This window comes from Oryctolagus cuniculus, chromosome 7 (assembly GCF_051225735.1).
Source record: "Oryctolagus cuniculus isolate XC-2025 breed Fujian yellow rabbit chromosome 7, ASM5122573v1, whole genome shotgun sequence".
Classification (NCBI taxonomy): Eukaryota; Metazoa; Chordata; class Mammalia; order Lagomorpha; family Leporidae; genus Oryctolagus; species Oryctolagus cuniculus.
The window spans coordinates 133,855,667-133,875,772 of NC_142873.1; the positions used below are offsets into that span (position 1 = coordinate 133,855,667).

Genomic DNA, 20,106 nt, shown 5'->3' on the forward strand with positions numbered 1-20,106 from the left:
CCCGACATCCTCCACTCCTCCTCCCGACATCCTCCACTCCTCCTCCCGACATCCTCCGCTCCTCCATGGGGCAGCACGCGGGCGAGCTGCGCCCTGCGCCTGGCTGGGCAGGGTTCTGGGATGGGCGAGGGGTGGCTGAGGTAAGGCCTGCCCAGCTTTCCAGGCAGGTAGGTATGACCTCTTCTTACCGCGAGGGGTCTCAGGGCGTGTGAGGAGCAGCCTGACCACAGAGCCTCTGCTCTTGCAACCACTGTCTTGACCTCCGCCACGCACTGTGCTGCAGGGACAAGAAAAGAATAAATGCAGACACTGGGTCACTGTGTGCCCAGGTGCACAGGCACTGGACTGCAAGCCGTCGGAGGCCTCTGTGCTGTGCCTGCCCTGGACCCCAGGTAATCCACCCCCGTGGGTGGTGAGAGCAGGTGTATAGGTGTTCCTAACTCTAGGTCGCTTCAAAAAACATTGAAGAGAGAGAGAGAGAATATGAATCTTCCATCCGCTGGTTTACCCCTAGATAGTCACAAAGGCCAGTGCTAAGCCAGGCCAAAGTCAGGAGCCAGGAGCTTCCTCCAGGTTTCCACGTGATGCCACGTGATCCCAAGGATTGGGCCATCCTCCTTTGCTTTCCCAGGAGCATTAGCAGGGAGCTGGATTGGAAGTGCAGCAGCTGGGACTCAAATCGGCATCCATGTGGGATGCTGTCACCACAGATGGCACCTTTACCCATTCTGCCACAGTGCTGGCCCCAAGAGTGTGTACACATTTCAGAGAATACTTATTTAAGACTGCTCATTGTATACATACACATTTTGGATATCAATCCCTTATCAAATACATGATTTATATGATTTATGAATATTTTCCCCATTCTATGGGTTGTCTTTTACTTCACTGATAATGGCTGGTGACACACAAAGTTTTTAATCTTAATGAAGTCCCAAAGCCCAACTGATGTCTTCTCGCTTTTGTTGTCTAGATTTTGATGTCATCTTGGTCACATTCGACTGTTTCTAACTAATCCAAGATGGAGTTTGCTCTCTATGTGAAATCCAGGCAATACTGCCCTTTAGCTGGAGTAAAAATAAATAAAAATTAAGTAAAAGTTAATTCCTAGGGGGCCAGCACTGTGGCATAGTAGGCTAAGCCTCCACCTGTGGTGCCAGCATCCCATATGGGCACTGGTTTTAGTCTCAGCTGCTCCATTTCTGATCCAGCTCTCTGCTATGGCCTGGGAAAGCAGTAGAAGATGGCCCAAGTCCTTGGGCCCCTGCACCCATGTGGGAGACCTGAAGGAAGCTCCTGGCTCTTGGCTTCAGGTTGGGCCAGCTCTGGCTGTTGCAGCCGTTTGGGGAGTGAACCAGTGGATGGAAGTTCTTTTTCTCTATCTCTCCCTCTCTGTGTAACTCTGCCTCTCAAACAAATAAATAAAATCGTAAAAAAAAAAAAATTCCTAAAAATGCATAACCTGGTGTGCGTCTCTGGGACAGCACAAGTTGGAGGAAGACCTATGTTACGATGCCAGCTGGTAGGCACTTTATAAGCCTGGGTCCATGGTTATGCAAGGTGGAGGTGCTTGCTGGGGCTAGTCTGGCATGGGACCCGCGGCTCGGCAGGACCTCGTGGCTGCCCACTCGGTGGAGGGTGAGGTCTGAGCTGCGTGCTCTTGTTAAACACGCTCCTCTGCTCTTTAGCCATCTCGATTGCCTGCTGACACAGAGGCGGCTCCTTGCTCCGTGTGTTTGGACAAACCATTGCCGGCATCCGACGTCAGTCGTGAAGAATTTACCACACTGGCTTGATTCAGACTTGGCAATGAGTCCACTTCGCTTTGAGAGGTCTGCCCCAGCCCAGTCCATGCACCCATCAGCATCTCTCACTTGGGGACAGGATGGAGTAGATTTCAGGTGGGACACTTCAGAGCGACCCATTTTCACAGGTTTCCACAATGAATGGGAGAACTTTCACACGACCTTTGACCCTTACTGTCTAGTGCAGCCTACGATTGCGTTGCGCTGTGTCCTGTCCCCCTGTTTCAGCGGGATGGATTCTGATGACGTGACCCTTCCGTCATCATCTCTGCTCACGTCCTTTGTAGCGAAGTCTGGCTTCCCCGATATTAAAACAGTCACTGCAGCCTTTCGCTCTTGTATTCACACGCCAGGCCTCCCCCTGCCCCCATTCACTTTCAGTCTATCTGTGTTTTCATATTTACAGCGTCTCAACAGCAAGGCCTCTGTCCTGGCTGTTTTCATGAACTCCCCTGACAATCTCTGGCTTTTCCTTGGAGCATTTAGTGCTTTAACAGGAGGTGACCTGACCCACGGGCTGGACACTGCCCATGAACACAGGCACTGCTTCCTTAGGCATATTTGTTTCTTTTTGATGTGTGAGCTCACCCTGGGAACGAGCTGAACTGGGTTTTCCCAGCACCCTTGATGCGTCCAGCTGGGAAGGCGAGTGGCGCTCCTTCTGGGCCTTTTACCAGCCATCTAATGAGGCTTGACAACGAACCTGCCCCACGGTAGCCTCTGGGCATAGGAGCCTGTGATAGGATGAAACCGGGGTTCACATTACAGCATGCAAAGGGTAAATGGGGCAGTGATAATATTGGTTAATCTCCATCCCTATAGCATCTTTCTTTTTAGAAACATTTTAATTTTAATTGATTTTAGATTTTTTTTTGAAAGGCAGAGAGAGACAGAGAGACACACACAGAGAGAGATATCTTCCATCCTTTGGTTCACTCCTTAAATGTCCACAACAGCCAGGGCTGGGCCAGACTGAAACCAGGAACCAGGAACTCCATCCAGATCTCCCATGTGGATGGTAGGGGCCCAAGTGCTTGAATCATCATCACCTGCTGTCTCCCAGGGTGCACATTAGCAGGAAGCAAGATAGGAAGTGGAGATGAGACTCAAACGCTGGCACTCTGATTTGGGATGTGGGCATCCCGGGGACAAATAAGCCAGCGTGCCACATGCCTGCCTCATAGTATCTTTCTCATGAAAACCTCTGCTCTCTGTTCTTTTGAGCTGTGATTTCTTTTCATACTCTGCATACAGTAGATCTTGGAAGTCATGACTTCAGCCCTGTGGATTCAGTGATGGCAACTCAGGGATTTGCACGTGGCTGGTGTCAAGAGAGTGACGCAGCTGGAGGGCCCACCTTGCAAGTCACCCCCACGCTCCAGCTTGGCCTCGAGTTCTGCTCTTCATCCCTGCTAATAACCAGCACTTTTGTTTTAAATTCTTTTTTTTTAAGATTTATTTATTTTTTATTTATTTATTTTTGACAGGCAGAGTTAGACAGTGAGAGAGAGAGAGAGAGAGAGAGAGAAAGGTCTTCCTTCCATTGGTTCACCCCCCAAATGGTTGCTACAGCCAGCGTGCTGCGCCAATCTGAAGCCAGAAGCCAGGTGCTTCCTCCTGGTCTCCCATGCGGGTGCAGGGCCCAAGCACTTGGGCCATCCTCCACTGCCTTCCTGGGCCACAGCAGAGAGCTGGACTGGAAGAGGAGCAACCGGGACAGAATCCAGTGCCCCAACCGGGACTAGAACCCGGAGTGTCGGTGCTGCAGGCGGAGGATTAGCCTAGTGAGATGCGGCGCCAGCCATTTGAAAGTCAGAGTTACACAGAGAGAGGAGAGGCAAAGAGAGAGAGTCTTCCATCCGCTGGTTCACTCCCCAAATGGCTGCAATGGCCAAAACTGAGCTGATCTGAAGTCAGGAGCCAGGAGTTTCTTCCAGGTCTCCCATGTGGGTACAGGAGCCCAAGGACTTGGGCCATCTTCTACTGCTTTCCCAGGCCATAGCAGAGATCCTGGATTGGAAGTGGAGCAGCTGAGACTCAAACTGGCACCCATATGGGATGCTGGCACTGCAGGCTGCGGCTTTACCCGCTACGCCACAGCACCAGCCCCGCTTTAAATTCTTAAGAAAGATTTACTTTATTTATTTGAAACTCAGAGAGAGAGAGAAAGAGAGAGAGAGAGAGCGCTCTTCCACCCTCTGGTTCACCCTCCAAATCGCAGAGACTGTTAGGGTTGGGCCAGGCCAAAGCCAGGAGCCTGGAACTTCTCTCTCTCTCTCTCTCTCTCTCTCTCTCTCTCTCTCTCTCTCTCTCCCCCCCTCCCCTTAAATAAATCTTTAAAAACAAAACAAAAACAAATGCATTCAGAATCCATGAATGAGCAAAGGACTTCTGCAGGACTTCTCAGAGCTTACAAAATGCTAATGGCTCCAGGGCTCTCCCCAGAGGGAAGTACAGTTGGAGGAGGCTTCTGTCCACTAAAGTGGAGGCATGGCTTGAGATACTAACGAATGATGATTTATGTTAAGAGTTTAATATTTGAGACAGGTGCTTGGCACAAAAATTAAGATGCCACTTGGAGGGGCCAGGTCATGGAGTAGCAGGTTAAGCCAGTGCCTATGACAGACACTAGCATCCCATGTGGGTGCCAGTTTGTGTCCCAGCTGTTAAATTCCAGTCCAGCTCCCTGTAATGGCCTGGGAAAAGCAATGAAGGTTGGCTCAGAAGTGTCTGGGACCCTGCCATCCATGTGGGAAATGAGGAAGAAGCTCCTGGCTTTGGCCTGGCCCAGCCTTGTCTGTTGCAGCCATCTAGGGAGTGAACCAGTAGATGGAAGATCTCTGTCTGTTTGTCTTTCCCTTTCTCTGTGTAACTCTGACTTTCACAAAAATAAATAAATCTTTAAAAAAAAAAAAAAAGATGCCTTTTGGGGGACTGGCATTGTGGCAAAGTAAGTTAAGCTGCCTATTGTGATACCAGCATCCCATATCAGAGGGCTCTTTCAAGGCCTGGCTTCTGATCCAGCTTCCTGTTACTGCACCCAGGAAAGTGGAGGATGATGGCCCAAGTGCTTGTGCCTATGCTACCCACATGGGAGACCTGGATGGAATTCTTGGCTCCTGGCTTGGACCTGGCCCATCACTGGCCATTGTGGCCATCTGGGGAGTGAACCAGCAGATGGAAGATCTCTCTCTTTTCTTTCTCCTCTCTCTACCCCATACCTTTCCCCTTCTCTGTCACTATGCCTTTCAAATAAATAAAAATGTAAAAACTTGTCATTTAAAACAATATGTGATTACTTCACATGTGATTTAGGTGGGCTCCACATGCTAATCCGGAGTTTTGATTCAGAAGCCACCATAGCCACCTGGTGTCTCTGGCCTTCCACTAGCTCCCAGGAAGGCCCCTTTATGGTGGGTGGATGCCTTGGCTCGCCAGGCTCCACTGCACAGCAAACCTGCCCTTGCCCACCTGCCCTGACCCAGGGCCACTTTTGTGTCACCTGGGGGAAGTCCCTTAGCCTCGGTGAGCTTCACCTGTTAAAAAGAGGTTGGGTGGTCCCCGGTGCATCACAGCGTGCGAGTCTCACAGAAGGACACGGGACACACACGCAGAGGGTGCCTGGCACAGGGAGGGTGCTGGCTGTCACCTGTGGGCACTGCCCCCCACCCCAGATCTGGGGCTGCTCCCCCTGCCTGAAACGCTCCCTGCCGCTGACCTGTCCTGTCCTCCCAGCCGGGTCCTTCCAGCCTCCCGACTCAACCTAGGGCCGGCTTCATCCCAGCGCAGCGCCTCAGCCACGGAACAACACATGCTGGGGGAGAGAGGCTGGGCACGAGCAAGGTGTGCAGGCGGCGGAGGCAATGGAGGCGTTTCCGTGAAGATCCCTCTCCTGCAGACCGCTGGGGCCTGTGACATTCATTAGATGCGCAAAGGTGGCTCCGGGGTGCTCGTGCAGGGCCTCAGAGCTCCTTGGCCCGGCAGGAGGTGGGTGCGTGTTTCCAGCGCAGCGGGATCAACCTGGGGCCCGCAGGGCGCACAGCAAGGGACGGCGGGGTCGGCCCGCTCCAGGCACTGCCAGAGAGCACGCGGGAGCCAGGGGGTGGGCGCGCGGGGAGCGGCCCCTGAGCAGGTGTGGGCTCAGGAGGAGAACGCAGCAGCGCAGCCAAGGGAGCCAGAGAGGAGCTGCGTGTCTCGCACGCGGGCCAGGCTGCTCTGGCGGAGGAATGCATGCGCCCCACCCTCTGAGACGGCACCGCCCGCAGTTCTAGGCAGACTGGGGCCTCTGCGACCAAAGGCGACTCCCTGCGCGCCGAGGCGGGGCCGCCGGGTCACACCGCGGATCTGACCGGGATTGGACGCCGGCCTGGGCGAGGTCGCCCTGCAGGAGCTCAGGTCCCAGCCTTCCCGGCCAGCGCCGCGCCCCTGAGGTCTCCCGGCCGAGCCCCCGCGAGGGGCCTGACGGCGTGGACAGGGCTAGGAGCAGGAGGAAGGGTCCCAGGACGACCCTGACGATGGTGACGCCTGGGTGCGGACTCCTGGCTCCGCCTGTCCGAAACCACATCGGGGTCGCACTTTAGAGTCACCACCACCGGCGACACCAGGCTCCACCCGGACCCTTCCCGGGCGTGGGTTCGGAGCCTTGACCCCACCCCCGGGCCCCCATTGGCCCGACCGGGCGGGGGCGAGGCCGGGGTGGTGCGGGCGACAGGGTCTGGCTGAGGCCGGTGCAGGTCCGCGCCGCCGGATCGCCCGGAGCTCTCGCGCCGCAGCAGCCCGGGGCGGATTAGCCGACGGTGCGGGTCTCGGGAATAGCTCCAGTTCCGAGGCGGCGGCGGCGGCCGCGTCCACAGGGCCCCAAGCAGGTGCCGCGGGAGTGCCCTGGGGCCCTAGCCGTCGCCGCGGACGACAACTGCCCGGTCCCGCCGGCCGTCGAGCCCAGCCCACCGCTCGCCGTCCGGGCGGTCCCGGGCTCCGGTCCCAGCCGCGGAGCCGATGCGCGTCCGCTGAGCGCCCAGCCCGGCCCGCCATGGCCGCGCGCCCCGGGCCGCTCTGGCTCCTGGGCCTGGCTCTGTGCGCGCTGGGCGGCGGCCCCGGCCCGCGCCCCCCGCCCGGCTGTCCCCAGCGTCGCCTGGGAGCGCGCGAGCGCCGCGACATGCAGCGCGAGATCCTGGCGGTGCTCGGGCTGCCCGGGCGGCCCCGGCCCCGCGCGCCACCCGCCGCCTCCCGCCTGCCCGCGTCCGCGCCGCTCTTCATGCTGGACCTGTACCGCGCCATGGCCGGCGACGACGACGACGACGACGCCGGGGCCCCTGAGCGGCGCCTGGGCCGCGCAGACCTGGTCATGAGCTTCGTCAACATGGGTGAGTGCGTCCTGGGGAGGGTAGGACCCGTGGTGACCGTGTGGACGCGGCCTGAGCGTGGGGCGCCCAAGCCCGCCCCCTGGGGCGCGAACACGACCTGCTGGGAGTGTGTGCGTCCCTGGGCAGTGCCAGCCCCTGGCCGGAGCGGGGACCCACAGGCGAGGAGGACCCCCAGGCGGGGCAGCAAGGGTCTGAGGGGTCCGCGCAGGCTGGATGGGCGCAGAGGGGAGTGGAGACTCCCGGGGTTGCCTTCGCCTGGGCGCGAGACCCACCGAGAGGAAGGACCAGGTCGTGTGGGGGCCCACTGGGCTGCCCAGGGAGACGTGTGGTGCTGGGAGACGGATGAGTAAACAGGCTGGATGCTGGCACCGCGATAAGGGCAGGACTGAGGAGAGAGGCAAAGGTCAGTGTGACACCTGCGGTCACATCATCACAATGACCAGTGTGCCTGGCTGCCCCGTGCGGCCGCAGGCTCTATCCCTGCAGAGCCCAGAGCCCGGGGGTGGGGAGGGAAGCAGCGGACTCTCCTGGGTGGGTCAGCGGCTGTGTCTCCTCCCCCTGGGCCCTGGCCCTGCCTGTGTGAGGGTCCAGGCTGGGGGTGACCACCAGGGGCAGCCTGGACCCTCTTGCTGCTCCCAGGCAAACCCAGCTTCCCTCTCCACAGAAGTTTTCCTCACACCATGGAGCGTTTGCTCTTCAAGTTCTCAGCGTCATTTTCCCCCTTTGCTCTTTGTTCTGGGGTCACGAGTACTTCCTGTGGTAGGGTCAGGCCCCCCACCTGTGCTGTCTCCTGCCCGTGGCTAGGGACAGGCAGGGGTCTGCACTGGACAGACAGCCAGTGGGGCCTGGGGTCCCAAGGACCACAGATCAGCCTGGCTGGGGGAGAGGACCCTGGCCCCAGCCACCAGGCTCCCCTCCCCCCTGCTCTGAGTCCTCCCGGGCCCCCACGCCACCCAGGTGAAGACAGAGAGGCTCGGGGAGGCAGTGGCACAGGCGGGGTGGTGCAGGCTGGACATGGCCCTGGCCAGGACAGGCCCGGGTTGTCCAACTCCACATTCAGCATTTAAGGAAATGAATTTCTGTCATCAGCCAGTCAGGGAGAAGGGCACTGAGAGGTTTGGGCAGAGGAACCCGGAGGATGGACCAGTAGCAGGGGTCCCCAGACATTTGTTTCCCACCCTGAAGCCTCCCCTGCTCCAGCCCAGAGCTAGTGGTAGGCTGAGGAGACCCAGGGCCAGGCCTAGGATGTGGCCAGCGGGGTGTGGTTAGAGGATGGAGGAGACCACGTATAGAGCCGGGACTGGAGCTCCGACAGGGGCTATAGACCAGGAAGAGCTGTGGATGGAGCTGCCCGTCAGCGTGAGTCACTGCCCAGACCACAGCCTGCTTCTCTCGGCACCTCCTGGGTCAAGGTACAGCCCTGGTGGGAGCTGCAGCTGTGAATCGGGCAGGGCCTGCCCCTGTGTGTGAACCTGGGGACAGCGCTCAGCCTCCCTGAGCTTCAGGGCCCTCCTTGGGAACTGCGGCCCCGCAAGGATCCATGCTCGGGCTGTGACATGGCTAGTTGATAGAGGGGAGGAGCAGAAAGTCAGCCTCTAAATCCATCCCTTTGGAGGGCGAACGTGGGCCTGGCCACTGCTGACCCAGGTCCCTCCCAGCTACCACTCAGCCTTGGTGGGAATGTGCAGGGAACATCCCCACAGGTCTTGTCCATGTGTGAAACCCAGCAGAACCGGAGTCTAAAGCCCAACCCAGGGCGTCCCTACCACACTTCTTAAAAAATTAATTTATTTGAAAGGTAGAGTTACAGAGAAGGGGAGAGAGAGAGAGAGAGAGAGAGAGAGAGAAAGAGAGAGGTCTTCCATCCCTTGGTTCACTCCCCAAGTGACTGCAACAGCCAGAGCTGCACTGATCCAAAGCCAGGAGCCAGGAGCTTCTTCTAGGTCTCCCACATGGGTGCAGGGGCCCAGGGACTTGGGCCACCTTCTACTGCTTTCCCAGACCATACATAGCAGAGAGCTGGATGGGAAGAGGAACAGACGGGACTAGAACGGACACCTATATGGGATGCCAGTACTGCAGACCAGGGCTTTAATCTGCTGTGCCACAGCGTCCAGCCCTGTACCACTTTTTAGGGGAAAATGTAGCCTGTGAGCTTTCACAGCCTTTAACTCCTTGTTTGGTCCAAGTAGCCACAGGGAAACCATTTTGCCTCTCATGGCATGGCATGGGCTCCGAGAGTCATGTACCACATCCAGGGCGACATCCCTGGCTCTGACTCCCAGCCCCGGCTTCCGGCCCTGCCTTCGCGTGTGTTTCGTTAGCATCTGGGCCTCGATGCTGTGGGATCACAAGCAGCTCTGTGTTCAGCGGATGCCAGGCTGTGGGCGGGCCGGCGCCGCCCGCAGCGCCTCCCCGACTGGATGCGCCCCTCGGCCCCTCGGCGGCAGCGCCAGGCTCTGGCGGAGCAATGTGCGCCCTGGTCAGCAGGGCTGTGTGTGGGGCTCAGACACAGACGGGCGCCTTCCTGTGTTTGGAGGCCCAGGCCTCGGGCTCTGAAGGTCGGGGCACTGCAGCACCGTGGGGTCTAATAGCAGAGTCGCCGCGGTATCCACGCCCACGCCCAGGCTCCCACACCTGCTGCCTCCAGCTCCACCTCTGCTATCGGCCTCATCTGGCTCCTGACAAGCCCGGCCCCTGCCTGCCTGGCCCCTGCTCGCTGATGGCGGGGCAGGCGGAGCACCAAGCCTGGGGCGTCTCACAGGGCTCCCGCTGCTGCCGCCGCCGCCGCCTGAGGCCTCTGTGAGGAGCAGGTGCTTTAGCAGGTGGCTGACAGCGCCTGATGGGGCGGCCAAGGCTGCCATCAGAGCCCGCAGCCCTGCCCGGCCTGAGCGCTCAGCATGTGGGCCTGGCACCTACTGTCTGCACACAGCCATGGGCCGGCTCCCCACGTGGCACCAGTGAGGCCTGCCCGGGTCTCCGTGTGCCTGGGGCGGGAGGCAAGACCCAGACTCCACCACGAATTCCCGCCTGTCCCATCCCATCTCCGCCTGGTGCTTCTGCTCTCCCGTCCACCCGGCCGTGATGGAGTCAGCCCAGCGAGGGGCCTCCGGGCTCTGTGTCGGAGACACCTGCCCGCCACCCGTCCGCAGGGCTCCAGCCTCTCAGGCCTGCCCAGCCCCTCCCGGACCGTGTCTGCCAGTTCTTGCTGAATCCCTGTCCGCCCTGGAGCAGAGGCAGCGCCCGTGTTCCAGACTGAGAAACCGAGGCACAGACAGTGCGGCCAGCGGAGGGCTGGCCAGGGTCATGACAGGACCGCCTTCACTTCCGTCCTGCCCCTTTCTCAATCCCACGCATGGTTCTCCTGGCCTCTGGGGCCGAGGACGGGGTGGGGAGGCGCCGAGGCTGCTGGATTTAGGAGACTCAGGGCTGCATGGGAATTAGGGACCTGCCCAGTCCCGCCCTGCCTTTGCCAGCCCCGTGACCCTGAAGGACAACAACGCTTGGTCTCCAGGGGCCAGGGTCAGTTTTTTTGGTTCTTAACAGGAAGAGTTTTCCTTTTCCCACTCATTCTTTCAGCAAACAGTGCTGTGCACCAGGCCCTGTTCTGGCTGCCATGGGTATAGCCGTGGACAGAGCAAAGACCCCTCCTTTGTTCACTGGTTCACTCCCCAAATGACTGCAATGGCCAGAGCTGAGCTGTCCTGAATCCAGGAGCCAAGAGCTTTTTCCAGGTCTCCCACATGGGAGCAGAGGCCCAAGGACATGGGCCACCTTCTGCTGCTTTCCCAGGCCACAGCAGAGAGCTGGATTGGAAGTGGAGCAGCCAGGACATGAACCAGTGCCCATATGTGATGCTGGTGTTGTAGGCCAGGGCTTTAACCCACTGCACCACAGTGCCTGCCCCCTTGTCCCTTCTCTTGCATCTCACAGTTACAGTCACATCTTTTTGTTGTTGTTGTTATTTTAAAGATTTTACTTATTTATTTGAGAGATAGAGTTAGACAGTAAGAGCAAGAGACAGAGAGAAAGATCTTCCTTCCGTTGGTTCACTCCCCAAATGGCCTCAACGGCCGGAGCTGCACCAATCTGAAGCCAGGAGCCAGGTGCCCCTTCCTGGTCTCCCATGTGGGTGCAGAGGCCTAGGACTTGGACCATCTCCATCTTCTACTGCTTTCCCAGGCCATAGCAGAGAGCTGGATTGGAAGAGGAGCAGCTGGGACTAGAACCAGCACCCATATGGGATGATGTTACCACAGATGGAGGATTAACCTACTGTGCCACAGCCTGGGCCCCACATCTTTGTTTTTAAAAAGTGAGTTCAGGGAAGTTAGGATATTTTTTAAGGCCACACAGCAGGTATCTCCCTATGCCAACATCCTCTGCTCTTCTCCTTCATAGCTGTCGCCTCTCCACACAGTCTGGGGAGTGCCCCGTTGCTTGATGCACTAAGCGCTGGCAAATTGAACTGCATTGAATGTGAGCATGTGATGTAAACTGAGGCTCCTCTTTTAAAATTATCTTTGGGGATTTACAGAACTGATGCTCCTTCCTTGTTGAAAATTCATACTGAGAGTGAGCGCGAGGTATAGTGGTTAGAATGAAACTTGGCATACCACATCATGCCTGGTTACTCCACTTCCCATCCAGCTTCCTGCTAATGTGCACCCTGGAGGCCGCAGGTGATGGCTCAAGTACTTGGGTTCCTGCCACCCACATGGGAGACTTGGATGGAGTTGCTGGCTCTTGGCTCCAGCCTGGTGCAGCCCGAGCTCTTAGCTCCTGGGGTGACCGTATGCCGGAGGTATTTGTCTTCCAAGGATTGCACATGGGTCCCTTTTCTCCCAAGCCCTGTCTGACCACCATGAAGGATGTGTCCTGTGGGTCCCTGATGACTGACCCTTCCCATCTCCTCAATGTCCTCCTGCCTCTGTAAATGGCTGCTATTGTCCCCAGTTAACAGAGGAAGAAGTTGTCTCCAAAAGCATGGGTTTCTGGCCACAGGTCCTGGGTATGCAGATCCGCAGGAGCAGGAATGGAAATCAGACCACAGCAGCAAGGAGGGCTGGCTCTGGAAGGGGCAGCAAAGTCCTTAACTACTCTAGTGTAGGACACATCAGGATATATATATATATATATATATAATTTATTCATTTATTTGAAAGGCAGAGTTGCAGAGAGGCAAAGGCAGAGAGAGAGAAAGGTCTTCGCTGGCTCATTCCCCAAATGGCAGCAACAGCTGGAGCTGGGCCAATCTGAAGCCAGGAGCTTGGAGCTTCTTCTAGGTCTCCCACTCAAGTGCAGGGACCCAAATACTTGGGCCACCTTCCACTGCTTTCCCAGGCCATAGCAGAGGGCTGGATCAGAAGTGGAGCAGCGGAGACTTGAACCAATGCCCATATGGGATGCTGGCACTGCTGGTGGCAGCTTTACCTGCTACGCCACAGAGTTGGCCCCCACATCAGGTTTTAATTCTGCCTCTGCCCCTTTGTGAGAGCTGTGAGATATTGAATAGGACACTAAACGTGTCTGCATTTTAATGCCCTCACCTTTAAACTGGGATGAAGGGGGCAGGCGTTGTGGTACAGTGGGTTAAGCTACTGCCTGGGATGCCTGCGTCCCTGATTGGGGTTCCTGGGGTCAAGTCCTGCCTCCACTTCTAGCACAGCTTCCTGCTAAAGCACACCCTCTCGGGCAGCAGATGGTGGCCCAAGAACTTGGTTCTCTACCATCCATGTGGAAAGCCTAGATGGAATTCCTGGCTCCTGGCTTTGGCCTGGCTCAGCCCTGGCTCTTGCAGGCATCTGGGGAGTGACCCAGAGAATGGAAGTTCTCTTTGTCTGTTTCTCTCTCTCTAGTTGCATTTCAAATAAATAAATAAAATTTAAAACATAATTTTCTAAAATAGGGATAATAGTAATACCTCTACCATAGTGCAATGATGAAACAGGTTAAGGCAGGCAAACACTTAGCAAGTGCTTGACCTTGCTCAGTAACTGGTAGCCGGTGTTAGGAGACGAGGCCTACTGTGTTTCTCTAGGCTCACACCTGTCATCCCTTACTTAGGGACTCAGTGCAGTGGACAGGGTCCCGGCTCCTCCAGGGTCAGGCTGCCTGGGTCGGATCCACAACCTGCCGTGGGTAGTGGATGCTGTGCTGGGCTGCCCCCATCTTCCTTTCTGCACTGAGTCACTCGCTGTCCCAGCTTCCTGGAGGGCAGGCTGCTGCCAGCTCACAGCGGTGGGAACCCCACACCCAATGCCTGGTCTACAGGAGTGTCAGCCCCAGAGCTCCCCACACCGTCAGAGAGGACCAAGGCCTTTGTTGTGAAGGCCTCGCTGCTTGACTGTGTCCAACCCTGTGCCCTTCATTCCCTACAAAGATTAGCCTCTGGTTAACTTCCAACTCAGCGTCTGCTGCCCCGGAAGCCCAGCCTGCGAAACCCTGTGTATGATTTTTATCTAAGTTCCATCCTACTCTGTGATTCAGTTTCCTTGTCTATCAAGTGGGAGATCCACCTCACAGGATGGGTAAGAGTATTAAATAAGTTAGCCCATGTAAAGTGCTGAAAAGCGCCTGATAAATGCTCCATAAGTGCCAAGTTTTTAAATTTTTTTTTCCCAAGGCCAACTGGTTAGTGGCAAGACCCGCAGTAAAACTTGGTCATTCCCCTTAGCTGCTGGCTCCTGCCCTGAGCAGCAGCCGTTCCTGAGCAATCCAGAACCATGCACACAGTCAGGGTTCCAGGGAAGCTGAAGGCTGCAAGACCTGTGTGTAGAGAAAGCTGAATTATCCAGGGTTTTCAGAGCAGCCTGTGGCCATTGCTGAAGAAACACGCACAGGGCTGGCTTCTCGCCAGGTGGTTAGGATGCTGGTTGGGGTGCCTGTGTTCCTTATCGGAATACCTGGCTTCAATTCCTGGCTCAACTCCTAAGTCCAATTTCCTTTTTAATACAGACCTTGGGAGGCATTGGTGATGGCTTAAGTAGTTAGATCCCTGCTACCTAAATTGCATTCCCAGCCCTTGTGTATGAGCTCTCTCTCTCTGCTTCTTAAATAAATCAAGTACCTTTATGAAAAGCTCTTAGCATGTTCTTGAAACTCCAGCTCCCCCAGTGAAAGCCCTGTTATGACTTTTCCTTTTCAGGATCCCTCTGTGTGTTCCCTCCAGCCAGAACAGAATTCAAGTCCCTCCAGCCCAGCGTTCTAATCCAACTGAGCCATTTGCTGGTCCCTTGATGTGCTCCCGACTGAACAAGGCCGTGGATGAGCAGAATAGAGTGTAGACTTTGCACTGAGCCTCTCCTAGATGCGAATCCCATCTTGAGTGCCTTGCATAGTTCAGTTAAGTCCCCTGGTCTAGAGCTCTCTTGTCTATAAGTGCGGTGAATCAGCCCTCTCTCAGGGCTGTCTGAGGTCACAATCCCCTCCCTTCCAGCATCATGCCAGTGGTGGCCTGTGTGACTGTATCATGTAACAGGAGTGGTGGTACATCCCCAACAAGATTAGGTATGAGATACGGCAGCCTCCATCTCCCGTGGGTTCCCCTTTCTGGGGAAGTTAGGAGGTGGGCAGCCGTCTGGGGAGACCACGTGGTGAGGAACTAGCAGCCACATGTGCGAGCTTAGAAGTGGGCCTGTCGGCCCCACCAAGTCTTTGGAGACTGCAGCCCAGCAATAGTTTCACTGAGACCTCAAGAGAGACCCTCACCCAGACCTGCCCAGCCAAGGCCTGAATTCCTGATCCCAAGAGACAACATGAAATAATGTTTTCAATTTAATTTAATTTTAAAAATATTTATTTACTTATTTGAAAGGCAGAGCTACAGAGAGAGAGGGAGAGACAGAGAGAGAGAGGTCTTCCATCTGCTAGTTCACTCCCCAAATGGCCTCAATGGCCAGGGCTGGGCCAGGCTGGAGCCAGGAGCTTCATTCTGGTCTCCCAAGTGTGTGACATGAGGCCAAGCACTCAGGTCATCTTCTGCTGCTTTCCCAGGCACATTAGCAGGGAGCTGGATTGGAAGTGGGGGCTCAAACTGGCACCCATATAGGATGCCAGCATTGCAGGCAGTGGCTTAACCCCCTGTGCCACAATGCCAGCCCCAAAATGTGTGTGCATGTGTTTAAAAAGATTTCTTTACTTATTTGAAGGCAGAGTGACAGAAAGGGGGAGAGAGAGAGAGAGAGAGAGATCTTCTATCTGCTGGTTTACTGCTTGAATAACTGAAACACCCTGGGCTGGGCCAAGCTGAAACCAGGAAACTGAAACTCCACCCAGGTCTCCCACATGAGTGGCTGAGGCCAAGCACTTGGGCCATCTTTCACTGCCTTCCCAGGTGCCTTAGCAGGATGCTGGATCAGAAGTGGAGCATCTGGGACTTGAACCAGTGCTCATATGGGATGCCAGCTCTGTGGGCTTTGGCTTAACCTTTTACAACCCAGCACCAGTCCCTATAGTCACCCTTCCTTCCTTCCTTCCTTCCTTCCTCCCTCCCTCCCTCCCTCTCTCTCTCTTTCTTTCTTTCAGTTTTATTTATTTGAAAGTCAGAGTTACACACACAGAGAGAAGGAGAGGCAGAGAGAGAGAGAGTCTTCCATATGCTGGTTCACTCCCCAGTTGGCCGCAATGGCTGGAGCTGTGCCCATCAGAAGCCAGGAGCTTCCTCCTGGTCTTCCCACGAAGGTGCAGGGGCCCAAGGACTTGGGCCAACTTCTACTGCTTTCCCAGGCTATAGCAAAGAACTGGATTGGAAGTGCAGCAGCCAGGAGGACTTGAACCGGCACCCAAATGGGATGTCAATACTGCAGGTGGTGGCTTTACCTGCTGTGCTACAGTGCCGACCCCTCTAGTCACTTTCTACCTATCTGATTGAGGGGTATGTCCAGCCCCTCTTTCTCCTACTCCTAAAAATAGGACTGAATCTGACCCTTTGTGACACCCGCACCCCATTCACGTTTCCCAGCCCCCACGTGGCAGGTGCTCGAAGCAGATGGCCAAGGTAAAGGGAGAGGAGTGCAGAAGGAGGCAGGGGAGCACGAGGGCAGCTGCAGGGACCTGGGCCTGGCCGGGCAGGCAGAGTGGGGCCGGCCTCTGTGTCTTTGTGGAAGCCGACGAGGGGTGCAGCATCTCCCTGAGCCCTACCCTGGGACCCGGGGTCTCTCAGGCCCTGCCTGGAGGAGGGGGCTTCAGCAGCATCCCCGGGGCAGCTGCCGACAGACAGCCCTGCCAACAGGTGGCCTCCCCGGCCGCAGCGTCACCACCCAGCTGGACCTCAAGACCGCTGATTTCACTGTGGCTCCAAGTCCGGAAGTCCACATCAAGGGCCCCAGTCTGACCCATGACCCCTGGAAAGCCTCTGCCCCTCTGGGCCTCAGTTTCCCCTTCTCTGCAGGATTGCCCAAAGCCTTTCCAGCTCTGACAGTAGAAAGTGCCCATCTCCCGCCACTCCAGGGGTGAGGGACAGGGTGGGGAGGGGCGCCAGCCCACCTCCTCGTGGGAGCCCCTCCCTACAGGCAAGAGGGGATGTGCCTCGGTGACCACAGCTTTCTGGAAAATCCCCACAGTTCCTTCCCCGGGTCCCAGCTGGAGGCATTGCTCCCCTCTTGCCCGCAGCTCCTGGGGTCTATTTTGGGCCCTGGCAGGCTTGATGTGGCGGTGTGTGCGGGTGCTCCCTTTTAATCTGGAGTCTGCAGCCAGCTGAGGCTTGGGCCGGTAATTACGTGTGCAGAGCCGTTTATGGAAACAGCCCTTGAGCAAGGTCGGTAATGGGACCCAGCTGACGGCAGCCCGACGGCAGCCCCGAGCCTGTCCCCGCAGCTCTGTGGTCTCTGGGTGGCAGAAGTCCTTCAGGGCGCAGGGTCAGTGGACGTCAATTCTGTGGCTCCACCGTGGGCCTGCAGAGGCGGGGTGGAGGGGGCCGGGGCTGGGGAGGGGGATGCCCTGGGCCTGGTCAGCAGCAGGAGCAGCCAGATAGGCCCAGCCTGTCCACCTCTGGGCCCTGGGGAGCCTGCCCCCACCCTCAGGGGCTGGGCAGGACTCAGAGATGAGCTGAGGCCCCAACATCCACTCTGGTTTTTGAAATCTTGCCTTTTGGTCAGAAACAAGACAGATTTAGATCAGCTGGGTGAGTCTAAATTTTGCCCAGGACACAAAAATAGCTGATGGCTTTGTTGGTGTTGGCATCTGTGGACCCGGCCTGTGAGAAGCAGGTGCAAGGCCCCAGATGTGGACTGCACTGCGGCCAGGGAGGCCACCTCCTGCCCACAGTGGGTCTTTCCCGGAAGTGTGGGATCCGGAGGTGGTTTCATCCAAGGCTGGAGGAGGAGGTTGGGGGTTCTGTCGGCACACATTGGTGATTCATGATGTTTATTTCCCAGGGAGCCACATTAAGGCAGTTCAGAGAGTAAACCCATTTGCTGCTTCCCCAGACAGAAGCTGGCTCAGGGTTTGAGCATTTAGGGAAGCTTTTATAATCTTGTGGAAAATAAACATGAGAGGGGCCGATGGCATGAGTTTGGGCCATAATCCCAAAGACATAATCCTGAACCCCATCGTCTGGGATGTTGAAATTCCAAGAGATAAAATCCTTAAAGACTAAAATTTCAAAACAGATCAATAGTCTTAAAAAGATCATTCTAGGGGGTGCTGGCCCTGTGGCACAGTGGGTTAACGCCCTGGCCTGAAGCGCCGGCATCCCATATGAGCACTAGTTCTAGTCCCGGCTGCTCCTCTTCTGATCCAGCTCTCTGCTATGGCCTGAGATAGCAGTGGAAGGTGGCCCAAGTCCTTGGGCTTGTGCGCCCACGTGGGAGACCTGGAGGAGGCTCCTGGCTCCTGACTTCGGATCGGCGAGCTCTGGCCATTGTGGCCATCTGGGGAGTGAACTAATGGATGGAAGACTGCTCTCTCTATCTCTACCTCTCTATAACTCGTCTTTCAAATAAATAAAATAAATCTTTAAAAAAAATGTACTTTAAAAAAAGATAATTCTAGGAAAAAAGTTCTTTAGAAGACATTTATATTTTGCAAAAGGAATTTTTAAAAAGAAAAGGTTATTTATCTGAAAGTCAGATTAGGGCTGGTGCTCTGGCGTAGTGGGTTAAGCCTCCAGCTGCATCACCAGCATCCCATATGGGTGCTGGTTCAAGTCTCAGCTGCTCCATTTCTGATCCAACTCCCTGCTACTGTGCCTGAGGAAGCAGCAGAGGATGGCCCAAGTGCTTGGACCCCTGCACCTAAGTGGGAAACTCAAATGAATCTCCTGGCTCTTGGCTTCAGTTTGGCCCAGTCCTGCCTGTTGCAACCAGAGAGAGTGAACCAGTGGATGGAAGACTTCTCTCTTTCTGCCTCTGCCTCTCCTTCTCTGTAACTCTGCCTTTCAAATAAATAATAAATATTAAAAAAAAAAAAGAGTTACAGAGAGAAAAGAAGAGACAGAGGGAGAGAAAGAGATAGTTCGTCTACAGGTTCACCCCCCCAAGATGGCCACAATGACCAGGGCTGAGCCAGGCCAAAACCAGATTCCCGATTCCAGAAGCCTCATCCAGGTCTCCTGCATGAGTAGCAGGGGCCAAACACTTGGGGCATCCTCTGCTGTTTTTCCCAGACCATTAGCAGGGAGCTGGATAGGAAGAAAGCAGCTGGGACACAAACTGGAGCCCATCTGGGATGCCAGTGTCACAGGCAGCAGCTTTAGCTGCTACACAACAACTCAGGCCCCTAAAGGGGAGTTATTTTTTTTTTAGAAACATACAAAAACACATCACTTTACCCAATAAAACAAGCCATTTTACACAATAATAACATGTTTTTGCATGCATGAACAACAGTCATATTTTTATAAGTATATAGTTATAAACAGAAGATAATAGTGTATTGTTATAAGCAGGTGCATACACCGTGTTCATGAACAGGTTAAAAAGTGAAATGCATGCCACCGCTCTTGGTAACTGTGTGCGCCCAGCTTTGTCACTGACCACGTGCGATACTGTCAGACCTCAAGTCTTTTTAATGATCCGCAGGTCAGCAGATCACTGCCACATACGCAGTTGCCCAAAGAGCCGAGATCTTGAAAGACTGTGCCTTTCACAAATACAGACGTGCCAAAGGACATCCTTAATTTGCTGAGGGGGTTCCGGTGTTCCCACATGCACAGTGGCTTGCGCACAGCATCAGCCTTGCGATAATGCACTTCCAGACTCACACTTGCAACCAAGTCGCAAAATGAATTGGAACACTCCTGAAAGTCCTTACCCGTTGTATACCTCCAGTATCGGAAATGATGGCAAGATGAAATGCATAGGATAGAGAATTAGAAAAACATAATGCTGGCAATTTAAAATAATGGGGAGAAGAGCTAAAAAATGACCTCGAAAGAAAATTTACCCTGTGAAAAAGGGTGTTTCAGGAGTAAATTAAAGGCAATTACACAGCAAAGGCTATAGGAGCAGACCGGTCTCCACCATCATTAACCGAATCTTAGCGTCTTGCATCAAGATGCATAGTTGCTGGGATATTTTTGTTTAATTTTGTTTTTTCTTTTAGGATGTGGCTCTCCTCAGAACATATGTTCACATTCATTTTCTATAAGGCACTGCTCTTTTTGAAATTCTACTGTGATTAATATACAACATGAGCATTCCCTATTAAATTTTCCCATCTTCCATACTACTATCAGAAATCCATTCTACACTCATATACACACCACCAATTTAGTGGCAACACTACTGGTGATCCAACAGCAACACGTACCGTGCACATAATTCTTTGCTAACCAGTTAGTAACTTCACTGGCTTCCTTTTTTATTTTATTTTTTTTTGAAGATTTATTTATTTATTTGAAAGGCAGAGTTACAGAGAGGCAGAGGCAGAGAGATAGAGAGAGAGAGAGAGATCCTCTGCTGGTTCATTCCCCAGGTGGCTGAAATGGAAGGAGC

At 55.1% G+C, this 20,106-nt stretch overlaps 1 protein-coding gene across 1 annotated transcript in view; it reads left to right on the forward strand.

Annotated features, from left to right (window-relative positions):
* Positions 1 to 6,568: 6,568 nt before the first annotated feature.
* Positions 6,569 to 20,106, forward strand: part of BMP8B (bone morphogenetic protein 8b) — a 32,003-nt gene continuing 18,465 nt past the window's right edge. The window contains exon 1 of the mRNA XM_070076801.2: positions 6,569 to 7,171. Within this exon, the coding sequence (XP_069932902.2) occupies positions 6,838 to 7,171 (334 nt within the window). The 5' untranslated portion in view covers positions 6,569 to 6,837. The remainder of the gene's footprint in view (positions 7,172 to 20,106) is intronic.